The sequence below is a fragment of the Chroicocephalus ridibundus genome, chromosome 10 (genome assembly GCF_963924245.1).
Source record: "Chroicocephalus ridibundus chromosome 10, bChrRid1.1, whole genome shotgun sequence".
Lineage (NCBI taxonomy): Eukaryota > Metazoa > Chordata > Aves > Charadriiformes > Laridae > Chroicocephalus > Chroicocephalus ridibundus.
The window spans coordinates 12,331,777-12,347,854 of record NC_086293.1 but is presented as its reverse complement, the minus strand read 5'-3'; the positions used below and the strand labels follow the sequence as shown (position 1 = coordinate 12,347,854).

Here is a 16,078-nt window from a genome sequence, read left to right as displayed (position 1 = left end):
GGTTCACATTGGCAAAGGTCAGCAGACAGAGACCAACAAGCAGATCATTTGTACTGATTAGAAACCGCATTTCTTCAGTTTTCAGTCATCGTGTGCAGGAAAGACTTGCAAGGCTTTAAGAAATATGGTCCTTGTGCTCTATGATTTAGTAGTACAGCGCTTCAGCTCCTAGATGCACGAAACAAATCAAATCAAATCTGTCAGGTGCTGTGCCGTTATATGGGCAGAGTGATGACCAAGACAAACCATTAACCATTTATAGGTAGCTTTTAAATGATTTGAGAGCGCAGGGTGCAATCTGCTGAGACTTAAGGGGGGACTGAATTTCAGGATTTTGTTGGGAACAGCTGGGCATAGATAGGGAGTATTTGCAAAAATGGATGGCTGGTGCCGGCTGCCTTCTCCGCGGGGTCGGGGAGATGCTCGTACGCCTTTCCAGCTTCCGCTCAGCTCAGGGTGGATCTCCGAGAGAAATGGCATGAATTGAGTCCCCACACAAGCAGCACAAACATTGAACTGAGACGTCGGTCACAGCCGGGCGAGAGCAGAGCCCCGGCTCGGGGACAGGCACCAGCCGTCGCCCGTCTGTGTGTGTGGGGACGTGCCCTGCCCGCCCCGTCTGCGGCTTCTCTTCCACAAAAACCAGGACCTGACAAGCTGGGCTCCCCAAATCCCTACTTATTTCTTAAAGGCCTTGTCCCAGGGAAACTAATTCTAATACTTACACTGTTTATTGACTGGAACGTTTTACTGCTGCTTGTGCTGCAGTAAAACATTTCATGGCCATGTGTGCTTATTTCTTTGTTATTTATATTCATTCTATCACATATTTAGAGCTTTTTTTGTGGTTTAAGAAACTGAAAGGCTGGTGGATTACAGAATTGTGAAGGCATAATAGTTGCAGTCATATTTGAAACGCATGGGTTTTGTGAAATAGTGTAGAAGTTGTTTACCTGCACTGAAAACTTCCACTTTACGTGTGCTGTCCAATGACGCTTATGAAGTCCTTGGCAAGATAAATAATACATAGACTTCTCTCACTAAACCTCCTGAGAGCGGAACTGTGTCTTAAAAAAAAAAAAAATAATTCATGCCTATGTGCTAACAGGCTATTTAGAGATATTTTGCCACGGAAGGAAGAACATCACACTGATTTGGCTGATTATTTTAATCACCTCCAGCATATGCATCATGGGCTGCTTTTCTGGGAACTGACAACATCCAAAAATAGGTGGTTGGGACAGAGTCAAGTGAAGGTTATCTTCTCCCTGGTACTAACGCTGGGATGTCAAAAAGCTTTTAGGGGAAAAGCTATGCGTAACATTGACACCTGAAGCAAAACAATGGGTCTTTATGAATATTCCTTCTCATCTTTTCCAAACACTTGAGTGACTCGGCATGTGGGGATTTTTCAGGGCGGGGAAAAAAAAAAAAGAACAGAACTGTGGCTGTGTAAATACTGCAGCTGTAGCACTGCATTTAAGGCTTCACCGGCATACATCTCAACCTTTCTTAGCTAATTAGTGAAGTAGGAGGTATTACTACCCACTGCATGGAAAAGCGCAAAGGGGATTAATCCTGCGTGCTCCCCGGGGCTCAGCCTGTGTCCCAGGGGACTGTGTCCCCTCTTCTGGAAGCTGCTGGGGACTCATTTGTCCCACACTAAACATATTTCCTCGCCTCACGTGTTTTTTGTCACTGGGTGGCTGGAAATGTTCTGCAGTGGTGGGGAGGACTGGGAGTGGAGGCTCCCTGGGGTGAAGACGCTTTCTGTGTAGAAGTCCTTGTCATTACAGGTGTCACCTACAGCATCCCCTGAACCCAGTGAGCATGGAAACAGGCAGGTGGAGCATCCCTGCTGCCCTCCACTCTCAATTTCTTCAGCGCCCAAGGTCGCTCACTATGACCTTGGACTGAGTCTCACCTGCTCCAGGTTTCACGTGACCAGCCTTACCCAAGAGGCCTTCAAAGGTGGAAGGGCTTCAGGACGGTTCCATTCAGGGGTGTAGGTGGGTGGGAGCCACCTCCAGAGCTGATGGGTCCAGGCTGTGAACGGTGGAGGTGGAGGCATCGGTTCTGGAGCACGGCTGCTCACCAAGTCGAATCCTGACGTGGGCAGACGCGATGCGCGACTGTCAGCGGTGGGTAAAACCCAGCCATCGCCCTCAGCTGGGCAGGGACTGACTATGTTTTGGGGTAGGAGACATTTTGACTGTGGATAGGATTTTTTTTCTTCTTCAGTGATTGTAATCAAGAAAGAGTGAGAGTACTTAATTAAGCTCCCATGCTATATAGTCACTTCACTTGCAACATATGGTATAATTAAATAACCAAATTTTTATTTCTCATACCAGGAAGCAATTTTTTTCCAGAGTTTTGTTCTGTTATTCTGTAACTAGGGCCACCCCGAAGGCTGTAATTTCTAATTACCAATGGCTTTTATTTAACAATCTTGTAATGTATATGTCACTGAGAAATTAAATCTGATTCTAGCTAATGAAAAGGTCAGCTCAGAAATGTACGAGTATTAAGCTGTGGGAATCCAGTACTTTCATGAATATTTGTGCTGTACAGGACTTATACAGGGACCAAATCTTACATATTTTAAGAGCGAACCAAATAGCTGAGACTGATGCCATATTTAGTAGCGCAGTGTAATTTCTCTTGGAAGCAGTAGACCAGTAATCTGGGAATTTTGGCTATCATCCTGCTACTATTTATGAGCAATTTTAATGTAGTAATTACATGCAGGGAAAATTGTTCACGAGGTTTATGAGATAAATGGAAATTTAATTTTTTTTTCCTTGTTTATTTGTCCAATATTTTTATTACACACTTCTGGAAGCAATGGTATACAATAAAAGAATCTGGAACTGCATCGCTCCTTAGAAATACTGATATTTTGAAAGGTTTGCTCACTGTAAGTTAAGGGCAGCTCATTAAACAAACAAATGAGCTGTCCTTAGAGCAATCAGTATTTACTATTAACTGAACAGCACAGTAAATAATGAATTGCAGGTAAGGAACTACAGATAAGTATTTGTGGTGAATTCAAATTACTTGACTTAAGCCTGAGGTGGAGAAAAGGGAAGATAAAGATAGAAACGGAGGGAGGAGGGGGAGAAAGAAAAAGGACAAGGAGGTTTCATAAATGCAACATTGGTCATAGCATACATGTTCATTCATCAGGCCAAGGAGAGGTTTTCTTCGCTAATCTTTTGCCCCCCTCCGCGGTGCAAGGGATGCTGCATCTGACTCCTGGGGAGAACAAAGGAGAATGTGGGATTCCTGGGGAAAAAAAGCAGGAAAACCAGCAAGCTGTGGGCCTGATCCGGCACGCTGGCTTGGGGAACAGAGCTGATGTTTTTACCAAGGTCAAGATTTTGCAAGTTGCTCTCTGGCGCTTACTAGACCCCAGGTGAACGTTGTGCTTTGGCACCAGCGAGACCGAAACCTGCCCGCAGCTGCCAAGTGCTTGCACAGCTACCTCATTTATTTCTCCAAATTACTTCAGCAGTTAAACTGTTCATTTGCTAGGAACTGGCACAAGATGAGAAATTTGGGTTTGGGGTTTAATCATCGTAGGAGTGAAAGATCGCACTGCCTGAAGTTTGGGTGCGCAGCTGTGTTTAAGGCCGGGATGGATGGAGTGTCTGGAGGATGTCTGATATTGCTTATCTAGGAAGGGATTCAGGGTTGTTTGGGTGCTGGAGGTGAGAGGGAAGGCAGGTGATTTAATCAGGGACAGCTGAGCTGTGGGCCTGAGGCTTGGTAGGACAGCCAAACGTGTGACAGCCATACAGAACGCCTAACGCTTGGCAGCCCTGTCTATACATCACCTTAAATAAGGTTAATCGCTTGACACAGGTCTCCTTGCAGGGAGGACGTATGTCTCGACCTGTTGGTCTGCTGAGGACTCTCACTGCCCAGAACAAGGCACGGAGGAGTGACCAGTGGAGTGGGGCACGTCGAGATGTGCGTTAAGCATTTGCCTTCCGTAATAACTGCTGTCGCAACCAGTGCAGCCGGGATAACGCCTCTGCTACTCCATTAGGCTTAATATATATCACATACGAGCAGGAGACTTATCCTGCTGGATGGTTATCGCTAGGTAAACACCTCTGCAAAGGTACTGTTGCTTAATTGGCCTCACCCCGGGATTGTACCTCGTGGAAACTGCCCCAGAGTCGAATGGCAGAGGTGAAATGCAGCCGCGGGGAGACTTCCAGGTGACCTTTGGAAGTATCCGATTGGTGTGGGCAAGCCCAGTGCCATCAGTCCCCCTGTGCTCACTGCTTCTAAATGCTGGTGCTGTCGGCCCCCTGCATTAGTATTCAACACAGGGAAAAAGAGCGAGGTGCTAGACAGACCCACTAATTACAGCAGCCTGCAGAGGCAAGTCGTGCCGTGCCACATGATAAAGAATATCCTTTTTATTTAGTGCATTTCTTCTTTGCTCTATGTCACTTTATTAAAAAAAAAAAAAAAAAAGAAAAAAGAAAGTGTGAGCTAATGGGTTTTGTTAAGGAATCAAGCTGTTTTCCTGCTTTTTCTTGAATTGAATCTGAATCTATACAATGCTTTGTAACATTCATACAAAAAGAAACTTTCTGCTCCTCCCTCCCCGCCCTTAGCAAGCTGCACATCTCCTGTAATCTCAGCTCCTCTTCCTCCCGTTGGCATCCCGACAGGGGCTGCTCTGGTCCCCAGAGCTGTCAGCAGCTGGGGGAAGCAGGGGGCTTCGCTCCCACTAGTGCACCATCTGCAAGCGGCAACCCTGGTCAGATTTTTTATGAGCCTAAATTGCAATCGCGTAGCCAGAGGGTTTGCTGGCAGAGCATCTGTTTTACTGTCGATGACACAGATAGATCTGGAACGGAGCGTCTGCCAGGACTGGGTGAGGCGGGGCAGGAGAGCCCGGTCGTGCAGGGACAGGCCTTGTGTGGCCATCAGGTGGCTGCTGGTGGGGGCTGCCATGGTGCTGTGGATTGTGTGTACCCCCCCACGCTGTGATACAGCCCAGATTTTATTGAACTGAGGTTTGGAAAGGTCTGTTGCTCATAAGTCAGAGCTGGGAGAAATCAAACTGAGGGAAATACCAACTGCCACAAAACAGAACTTACTGATGTTGCCTGATTTGCCCCCAGACACAACCTGGGGGTGGTGGTTTGCCCAGTGCTATCCCGCCTGTCCCCTCCAGTGCCCTTCTGAACTGTCCCCCTCTGCGGAGCAAGGCACTAAGCAGATTAGTCAGCTTCTTCCATCAGCAAACGCTCGGTGCCTAAGATACTTATGAGACATCTGGTTTTTAGCCTCATTTCTAAACAAAAGAGACTTATGTGATTATAGTGTCTGTCTCTTGTCCCCTCGTTGGCCAATTTCAATCTTCACCCTGGGACTTCGGTCTCAAAGATGTTAACTTCCAGAAAGCTTTCATGAACTGGTGACCGAGTGAAGAGACATTATCCCGCTAATGCCTCTGGAGGAAGGGCCACAGCACAACCTGTTGCTCATCTCTGAGAGCTGATAGGAGAAGGAACGTGCTGGGAGGGAATCTCTGCTTTGTGCCTGTGTTTTGTAGAGGTCCGGCAAACCAACCATCAGGAGCAAACCATCGTGGACTGGCTGTGTGGGTTGGTCCTGTCTCTGCTCCAGCTGTGCTGGTCCAGGGCGAGCATCCCCAGCGTGCTGCCCGGCTCCCACCTCCTGCCTGCCCCCGCCATGCCAACTGCTTTCCCTGATCCCAAGATTGCTTTTCTGATCTGTGGATTAACCGGGTGGTATGTGCAAAGATACAAGTGCTGTGTGCAAGCCAGGCTTAGGCTGGAAATACGTTGCCATGGTGGTACAGCTCTGCTTGTGAACCCAGAGCTCGCCGGGCCATGCGGGGCTGGGCTGCTGGTGGGTTGGTCCTTACCTCCAGCATAGTAGCTTTGTCTTGAAAATTGCTCTTGCAAGTTATCTTGATCACTAAAGTCTAAATTCTCTTGAGACTGACACGAAGCCTATGTGTTAGGAGATGCACAGGTACAAAACATAGAATCATAGAATGGTTTGGGTTGGAAGGGACCTTAAAGACCACCCAGTGCCACAACCTGCCCCGGGCAGGGACACCTCCCACCAGACCAGGTTGCTCCAAGCCCCGTCCAACCTGCCCTTGAACCCCTCCAGGGATGGGGCAGCCACAGCTTCTCGGGGCAACCTGGGCCAGGGGCTCACCACCCTCAGAGTGAAAAATTTCTTCTCAATATCTAATCTAAATCTCATCTCTTTCAGTTCAAAACCATCCCCCCTCATCCTATGGCTCACCTCCCTGATCCAGAGTCCCTCCCCAGCTTCTCTGGAGCCCCTTTAGGGACTGGAAGGTGCTACAAGGTCTCCCTGGAGCCTTTTCTCCATGCTGAACAAAACATATCTTACACTGGTTAATATTTCACTGAGGTATTGTGAATGATGCTGACGACTGAAATCCTCTGTACACCCATGTTTGTAGAATTCTCTCTCCTTTACTCCTCTGTGAATTACACTTAAATGCTTATTAGAGCTGAATATGTCTCCTTTTGGCAGCTGTCTGACATTTTTGCCATGTAATGCAGCACCTAAGGATGTATAATGGATTGTGTAAAACCTGTGTGTAGTAGGTCTGGGATTATGGAGGAAAAGCAAAGGTTTCATGTTCTGGTCCTTGTTAATGAACTAAACTAGATTTTGTCCTTTTTTAAACATAAATGAAAGATAAAAGACAGAAGAGATTTATGAACAAGGTCATTAGTGTACCAAATTTCTCTCATTAGGTCTGTTACATTACTTTCCAACTTACACAACTCTCATTAGAAGAATTTATGAACTGGAATGCTTACAAATATACTGTATTTTAAACCATCCCTACTTTTAATTGCAAAATAGAGTATAATTATGCTTCTGTGTTATAATGGATTTGTACTTTTGATTGTGTATTTTTTTTTTTGGTGTTAGAAACTTAATAGTGGACCTTCCCAAAGCCAGGGGGTGGGGAGAGAGGAGAGGAAATTGTACCACTTAGTGCAATTTAGCTGTAAATCCTGAAGCATTGCTTTAATTTACTAACCTTGTTAGAACCAACTTCATATTGCAAGCTAATATGGCTGTTTCTTTTCCTCGCTAGACTTTCAACTTCACGTCCTTACATCTGATTTGAAGTGACAGTGAGAGGAAGCATAAGGTATCTCTCATTCTGTTTGGACTCCTTGTTTACAGAAGAGTGATGGAGATGCTATTAAGCACAAAAGGGATCACCATATGCCTGTTTTTCTTTGTATTGAGTTTGGCAGCAGCTATTGAAATACCATTATCAGGTGAGTTGTAGCTATTTATTGAACACTTTGCCACTTTGCTGTATTGTTTTCGTATCCCTCTCTCTCTTTTTTTTTTTTTTAAACCTTTCCCCAAAGAAAAAAATATTAAATCCTGCTTTTCAGTTGTTCCATTGTGAATTTAATTCTGCCAGAACATGGCCTTTGGGAAATTCAGATGTGATAAGAACGCAATCTACTTTGTTTGGACCTGTTTAAAGGTAGCAGTAAACTTGTCTGATAACATATATCTGGTGTTTGTGATCCAGCACACCGCTTAGCTCCGAGGGCTTGGTTTTGTCCTTCACATAAATTCCTCATTTTGGCTCTGAATCTCCCTGAAGCTTGTTTGATGTACATACACCCTTGCTTACTTGTCTTGCAACCTGCCGTTTCAGCCTGAAAAAGGAGCAGGTGTATGTCTCAGGGCATACATTAGTCCCCAGAGAAGTATTTCCTACCTCACACACCGCCCTGGGGAGCACCTCCTGTGTCCCTCTCTGGCTGTGCTGCATTCAAACTGCCTGTTTTACACGGTCGGTGCGGTTTCGGGACACGTGTAAAATATGGGATGAGGCTCATAGGGGACAATCCAATGAAAGCCAATGGACCCCACTGCCTGGAGGACAGCCCAGACCTCCCAAGCTTTGCGTTTTTCAAACATAAATGGACCAGGAGGATGACAAACTACAGGGTTTGGGGGCAGGGGGGGAAACTAACAACAAACCAAAACTCAGCATCATTGGGTTTTGAATGAGTTATGGTGGGGATAAATAAATAAATAAATAAATAAATAAAGGGAAAAGAAATGCAGCCTCTTCGCAGGCCTTTGGGTGCTGTAGCTCAGAGCAGGTCATGGGCCAGTTCCAGGGCATGGCGTGGACCTGCCGTGAGCTGTTAGCACCCTGGAGCCTGCCGATAGCCCTGGCTGCAAAGGAGAAGGCAATCAAGCAGGTTTACAGAATATTTTTCTAAAGCTCTCCAAACTTGTTTCACAGCATTTGAAAGCAGAAGGTTTTTTGCAGGAAGGTTCCGCAGTGGCTGCTTGTGTTTAAATAAAGCAAAAGTGGAGCTGTGACTGTCAAGCGCAGGACGGACTGTCTGGGCATCCACTGCTTTTACGTACCTGCACGGGGGAGCCATCTAGCCCTTAATTTGCTTTAATGAAGCATTTTATATTTTAATAAAAAGGAATTACATCTGATCAGTGAAGCTGGTGGGTTTGGAAGTGTTCAGCTTTGAGCAAGACACCGTGTTTCGCCCCAGCTTTGAGCTTCCTGGACTTAAAAGAGAAACGAAAGAGGATGTTAATTTTCTTCCCGGCTGTTTATAACAATGTGATGATCCTGTTATCCCCAGCTCCACTGCAGGGAGCGTTCATTGTCCTTCGTGCAGTTCTGTTACACAGACATTTGCAACACTTTAATACCCTTAAAAAAAAAAGAAAGTGAAACATCGTTGCGTGACCGTGTGACTGGTAACGGCTCTTCCCGTGCTCTGCCCTGTGGAGGGGTCATTAAGTCATCTTTGCAGTCCATGGATTTCCTGGCAATTTTATCCAGGATGGAGATGGCAGTTTGCTGCTTCACGTGTGTGTATCTGTGTCGGGATTAAAAAGCCAGTTTTTGACTTCACTGTTGAGTAAATTTACCATTCCACACACCCAAGCTTTGGCTTTAGTTTTAGCATGGCCCCAGCTCTCCTCTGCCCTGGATGGGTTGGTCATACATGGAAGCGTGTGCTGGTGATGCCCCTGAGCGGCTGGTGAACATAGTGCTGTCAGTCCTTCCTCTGGCTGCTGGGGCCATGATAGCGCTCAGCTTTGGGAGCAAAGAGTATTGTCACTGCCAGGAAGATGATGATCATCATCTTGGGTTTTTTTAAGGCAAGCCTCAGTCTTTGCAGGAGTAAGGCAATCCTGACATTGTCCCTTTCCAAGAAAGGACCTGAGCGGAGCACAGTTCTGCTTGAATGGTGTTTTAACCCAGTACCTCTTTGTGTTCAGTTGCGCAGCTTCCAACGATCACGGAGCAATCTCACACCCAGGTTGCTTACCCTTTTGATGAGGACTTCACGATTAAATGTGAGGCTAGAGGAAACCCACAGCCCACGTGAGTACTGCTTTCCCCTGGAGAAGCAAGCAGAAATTGAGTTTGCTTTTAACCTCTGCCAAACATTGTTCTGTTTTTGAGAAGGGGAGGAATAGCTGATGTGCAGTAACCCCTCACCATTGCAAGGCAAGGTTAAGGTTTGGGTTTCTATTTAGGCCATTCAGCTTTTGTTGCTCGATCACTTCCACTCACTCCGTGAACAGATATCAACATGCCTTTTTGTTGTGGGGAGATGTTCCATTTCTCTAGCATGTGCGAAGTTCACGCCATGATCTAAAAGAGCTTGTCTGGGCTGTGCTGCAAAAGCTAGGAGACATGTAATGGTAATCAAAGGGTCCCAGCTGTTCTTCTGCCTTTTCTACAGCAACCCTAAAAACACCGAGCACATTAAACCCTGTATTCGGAGATAACATTTGCATTTTACCAGATACCTTGTCTTTACGTGACATCATTATTGCCATGGTGATGTTACAAATATACATATATGGAGTTATTCAAATAAATATCCAAAGATAAACTTTATGTATTTTACACCAATGTAAAAAGGAAAAAGATTTTTAATGAAAATGTGATTAACAAAAATGTAATAATAACATAGTAAGAGCTCCTCCTGAGGTTTTCACCACTGGATGGTGTATGGACTAAATTAATAGCTCATTTGCACGTTGTTTTCACTCTTTAATCCTTCCTTTCCTTTTTCCCTACAACACAATTGCTTAAAAAAGGCAGTAGTTATTTTTATATTGAGATGGTTTGATCATTTTTAACTGAGCTCTGAATGGGGATTTGTAGTGTGATAACAAATTTCCTTTGTTTCACTGTTTGTCAGCAGATCAATGAAAAGTTCTCTGGTATATTTAAGTGTATGTGATAGTGCTGGTTAGGCGATAGGAACCCGTATTCCCCTCCATACAGCTGCAAAGCAGTTCTGCCAATACTAGTGATGTACCAAAACATAAATTTCTGTTGACATTAATTTATTCTCTTAAAACATTGCAAAATACTGAAAAAGGTATGTATTCCACTAAATGAATGTTATACTGTAATTTCCATCTGTCTCTGATTTTAGCCCAATTTCAAGCCACCTGAGACTTCCAGATACATAAACTATGACCAGTACTTCAGCAAAATCACGCCCCAGTAGCATCAAAACTATAAGCCATTCTGTGTGAAGACCAGGAGAACTCAGTCAAGTCATCTCCTGGGTTTCTCCTGGGTTCAGCCATGGTGTCTCCTGTAGATGGTGAGAACAGCTCCCGTCAATCCTTGCCGGTCAAAAGTACCAGCTCTCCTACAGACAGAGGGTTTTTTGCAAAGCTCTAGTTCCTCTCACAGTGTGGCTCTTGCTTTCACAGATGGTCACTCTCATTTTTTTGTCCTTGCCTTAAGCTTGGTATTCTTATTTCATGTCACAGTCAGTTATCCAAAAGTAGTGTCCAGCAGGAGAGACATGCCCAATAGCTAACACAAGTTATAGTAGCCCAGTGGTCATTTTACCGTCCAACTCTCTCCTCTTATATCAAGTTTTTCCTTTTATTTTAATAGTGCTCCATTGGACCCATATTTACCACTGGTTTTGTGCCATAGGGCTCTCTGTTCTGTGACCTGTCTTGTAACACTCGTTTTATTTTCCAGCTTCAACTGGACTAAAGATGGCAAACCATTTGATTTATTATCTGACCCGAGGATAGTTGCATCTAACAACTCCGGAACATTTGTGATTCAAAACCGTGGAATCATCACCAATTTTCAAGGGAAATATCGGTGCTATGCATCCAATGTGCTGGGAACTGCCATGTCAGAAGAAATAGAGCTAATTGTTCCAAGTAAGGACTTTTACTTTGGTTTTGTTCTGGTTTTTTTTCTGTCATTCCCCAAATTAAATGGGAAAGAACTAGCTACTAAGGAGGTGTATGGTAAAATGTGCACTGTTTGTTATTCAGTGAATGTTGGAAGGAAAAAAATCTGTGTGCTCCCTGGAATTGTTTCATCTTATTCCTGGGTTTGAGGACAGAAACCAAATCTGGATGCAGGATTTCAGACAATACCCCTGTGCTACCAAGTCCTTACAGGTTTCCAAGTGCTGATACTGACACTCCTTTCCAACTTTAATTAATACAAATGCAAGTGTGTAAATAATGTATTTGTTTTCCCAGACATATTCATTTGGAAAACATTTATTGTTTGCTTTTTCTTTCTGAGTGTCATCTGCCCCACTTCACCTCTAGAGGGTGGGTTAGTGGGTAAAGTAGTATAAACTTTTTAATAGCCATCTCAGGAGAGCTGAATGTTCAATGACAGAAAATTATTATTTGCTTTGACTTGACTATTTAAATGCCTTTATAAAGCACTTGCTTTGCCTTTGTCATAAAACCCATAAGAATTATTTTCTGGTTTGTATTTGCTTAGAGCCGCTCTTCGCTCTTGTGAGGCTTCCTCTTCTAATACTTTTCTCTTTCTGTAAAGAAGAAAGTATAAATATTGATGAGAGTTGTAGCCTGGTAAATTCTCTACCTAATCTGGGCAGAGACAATTTGTTTGTGAGCTGATGCCAGCACATCATGAAAATACAGAAATTAAAACATTTGGAGAGATAAAACAAATAGCAGAAAAGATGGCAGAGTGGCTATCCCAACTGCAGTACAGGTATTGAAAGATATTAGCTGCTCATGAAAGCTAAAAATAATGGCCTAGATCATGAAATAGTTTTAGAAATATATTAAAAAGAAACAACATAGTGGGCAACAAAGGAATAGGAAGTCATTGTCAGAGAAAACAAAATTGGTTTGAGTCAAATCACTTTGGGGAAGTGTTGGAAAAGACGCTTTGTGAGCTTGGGGAAACTCCTGAGTTAAATTAGAGTGATCTCTCTAAAAGTGGAGAAATTTATTTGGTAAAGAATTTGTAATCATGTGATGCTTTCACTTTCCAAACCTTTCTTGGAAAGCAAATGTTGTTAAGAGTCACAAGACTGTAATATTTCAGCCTGGGAACTGTGACTGAGTGCCCAGAAATTGGGAGGACAATACGGTCTCCACCTCAGAGCAAGAAGCATGAAATCAGAAGCTGGGGGGAAAGATGGGAGAAATAGCAGTTTAGTACTGCAAAACAGCAACTGATGCAAATGTTTGAAAGCCGAAGGGGAAGTGATCCAATCAACTGGGAGTTCTTTAGTCTGATGTCAGTAGCTTTTGGTGTTTGGTATAAATACTTACAGGGAGCAGATTAAAGACCTGGAACTGAATGAAAAATAAGCTCCAAAATATAGTAGTAAAAATTACTGATCCTAGAAATGTGTCCTTCCATCATTAGCAGAGAGGAAAGGCAGAGGAGAAAATGAGTGATTTTAAGGACCAGATTTGCATAAGTGGGATGAAATTTATTGATACAAAGTTCGAGGTCCTGATTAGGACAATATTGATACAACCGGCTTTGTATCAATACATTCAAGCACTTGTAGTTTGGAAGTAACATAGGAAGATGAAGACACAATTGGTGATAAATTTAAGATTGGTATATATGAAATGAGAACAGGAAAATTTGAGGCAGAATCTTCTTAATGGGAGTACAAGAGACATCGCTGGGTCCACAATGGAGCAGGGTGAGAACATAAAGCAGAGTGTATGATGTGGTCAAGTAGCATAGAAGAAGAGAATCAATACTGCACTGGAGGGTTTTTTCAGGCTTAGATCCTGCATTTCCAAGTTCCTACATTTTGTTGTCAGGGGATCTGAAAGGAACTGGGCATATGTGGAATTGGTGTGTCCACATGGCGGGGGGTATCTCCATAGCCTTCTCAGCGTTTGCAATGACAAGAGGTGGCCACCGAGCTACAAAAACCTACTCCTAGCAGGTCTGTGCAGATGAAACAGCCTGTGAGAAACATGCGTAATAATTTCTGTCAAGTTTTTATCGTGGGAAATAATCCTGAGAAGTATTTTAGGCATAGCCAGGGTGGGAGAGTCATGGCCCTGTGGTCACTTTGGAAATAAGACACATTGCAGGGGCTGGGAGAGTTCCTGCAAGAGGGCTGCTAAGGATGCCATGTAAATGTATTGTTATGAATGTGCCTCAAGACGGACAAGATTTATTTTCCTTCCAGCCAGTTTTATGGATTTTTTTTCCTTGCTAAATTTACTTCACATTCAACTGTATTGCACAGTATTCCCTAATGCGGTAGCTTGGTGTTTGGTGTGGAATTACCAAGATTACATATATTGCTACGTGGTTTAGTCTCTACCAATTTGCAATTGCTTTAAGGGAATAGCATTCCTTAGCAGCGGATAGCTGCGTAAAGTTTAAGGACAGTAAGTTGAAGTTTATTGAACAAATAAGGTAAGCTGGCTCCACAGGTAGGACTGTGCAGCCGATGTTGGCTGGTGGTTCAGGCAGGAACAGGGGAGCGATGCTGTTACTCAGAGCTTTAGACAGGACATAGTTATTGACTTTTGAGTCTGGCCAGGACAGTGGGGTTAATATGACTTCTCTTAAGCAAAATGTCTCAGACTCATTAATTTTCAGAGGAGTTCGAGACCTGTGTCATATTTCAGTGAAGGTATATCACCTCCAGCAGCAGAATATTCTGATACTCTGTTGCTACTGAACTAAAAAAGATGCCTAAAAATGGAAAACAAGAATGAGTTGATGTCTGTATTTGGGCTTATTGAATCTATACTCAGAGCAGATAATTTTTGCTTTTAATGAAAAATTGTCCATACTAGCATGAGTAGATATTAAATATACTGGGGTAGTTAGCAACAAATTAAGTGAGAAGTTACAAACACGGTTGTTATCAAATATAAGAGGAATTTTAGTGCTAATACATGCAAAGTCCTAAATCCAGAAAATAAATAAATGGTACAGATAATATATTAGAGCGATTTACCCGACTCCCACATCTTTTAAGGCACATTTGCTTTTATTCATACTCTTCTGTCATAAGTTCTTTCATTTAATGGTGCAATGTAGATGCTGCAAATTAAATCAGGATTCAGAGAGTAATAGAAGACACCTTTGATTTTCTAAAGTGCTGGATGGTCTACAACTGTGCTCAAGTGAAAGAGAGCTGCTGGTGCACAGATCCGCTGTAAAGTAGGCAATCACTGACACAGAAGAGTTTGGGATAAATTACCTCTATTCACCCTCAAGTTTTGAAGCAGAGACTGGTCCATGTGAGATCACTACATGCATTCATGATAATGATGCAGAGGTGGCAGTGCTTTGCCAGCTGTATTCAACTAAAATGTAAGCGACTTGGCAAGTCACTATGCCAATGAAGTGAAGAAAAACCCAGCAAGTCAGACTAGGCCAGTTCTTTTCATAAATTACATTTACGCTGCAGAAGGAGAAAACTGGGTCTGTAAGGAAAGTAAGGTTGCTCCTGAAAAGGAGAACAAAAGGCTGTTTACTCACAGTGGTCATTCCAGGAAAGCAATAGAAATGTCAGCAGAAATGATCATTAAATCTCACCTACACAATGGAAATACCACACCTCCCCTATATATGATGACATTAAGGAGAGTGGGGAAGAATGGGGTTGGAGGATCTCTATATGTTTGCCTCATTTACTAAGTCCAGATTGTTGCAAGATACACACAGCATGAAAATGAATTTAAATGGTGAGAACACGGACCTCAGCTACCCTCCTCCTGTGTTTAGGGAATCTGTTGCTTGAATTACTGAGTAGGCCCAGTGCCAAAGGAAGGAGAAGGAGTACTGTTTAAACTTCTTTAATTAACTGTAGTGTAAAAGACTCTTCATGGTAGACTGCGTTAAGATTTATGCTCAGTGTTTCTAAAGCTGCTGCTCCAAAAGACTGAAGATCTGAGGATGGAGACATAGCTACACATAAAACTGTCCAGTGGCAGGCTGTGCTATGCCAATGATGTTAGCCCTAGAATTCCCAAAGAAAGCAAAACCTGTGTTAATATGTAAAAAAACCCAACAAACAGATGTGAATATTGTGAAATCATTAAAAGATACTGAGCTGATACTGAAATAGGAGGTTTCAGTAACACGCTTTGTGAAGGTATTCAGTATAGCCTTTATGGAAGAGAAAACAAAAGAGAATAACTCACTGAGACTTTGCAGATGATGAGAATAAAATCTAAACGTCTTGCCTCCTAAACCGGTGTCCTGTACCTTTGACAACTTTTATGGCCATCTAAATTGTTGGGATCACTCTGATTGTTGCCAGCAACCATCATTTTGGAAAGGGCAATAGAGAGACATTTACACAGAAAAAAAGACTGTCACTGATTCCATCATAAAAGCTTCTTTGAGAGCGAGAAGACTGACAGACATGGTCTTCTTGACAGGCAAACTTTCCTAACTTTTTCAATTTAATGCAGCAACTAAAAAAAACATAAATAAGCAGGATCATATCTCATAAACAGTTCAAAGGCTGCAATGAAAATTACAGATTTAACTACTGCTTATACTACATGGATCAGAATATCAATTGATGCTGTGAGATGAGCACTGGAAGCTGCCCAAGCTGTATTCAGTACAATTCTTGGGATAGGTGACTGTAAGTCACGTTTCAAATTCTTTGATGTGTTGGGCTGTTCACTGCACAAGATATAGATCTGTATAACAAATCAGTCAGCTACTAATTAAAGTGTCTGAGGAGCTGGG

At 43.2% G+C, this 16,078-nt stretch overlaps 1 protein-coding gene across 11 annotated transcripts in view; it reads left to right on the top strand.

Annotated features, from left to right (window-relative positions):
• The window catches only part of CHL1 (cell adhesion molecule L1 like), a 143,228-nt gene that overhangs the window by 74,172 nt on the left and 52,978 nt on the right, over positions 1–16,078 (top strand). For 10 of the 11 annotated variants that reach the window (XM_063347662.1, XM_063347670.1, XM_063347665.1 and 7 more), the window contains 3 exons: positions 7,145–7,334; positions 9,337–9,442; positions 11,078–11,268. In XM_063347662.1, the coding sequence (XP_063203732.1) occupies positions 7,244–7,334; positions 9,337–9,442; positions 11,078–11,268 (388 nt within the window). In that variant the 5' untranslated portion in view covers positions 7,145–7,243. Of the gene's footprint in view, positions 1–3,956; positions 3,976–7,144; positions 7,335–9,336; positions 9,443–11,077; positions 11,269–16,078 lie in introns of those variants that run through there. The other variant, XM_063347668.1, reaches the window with a different exon arrangement.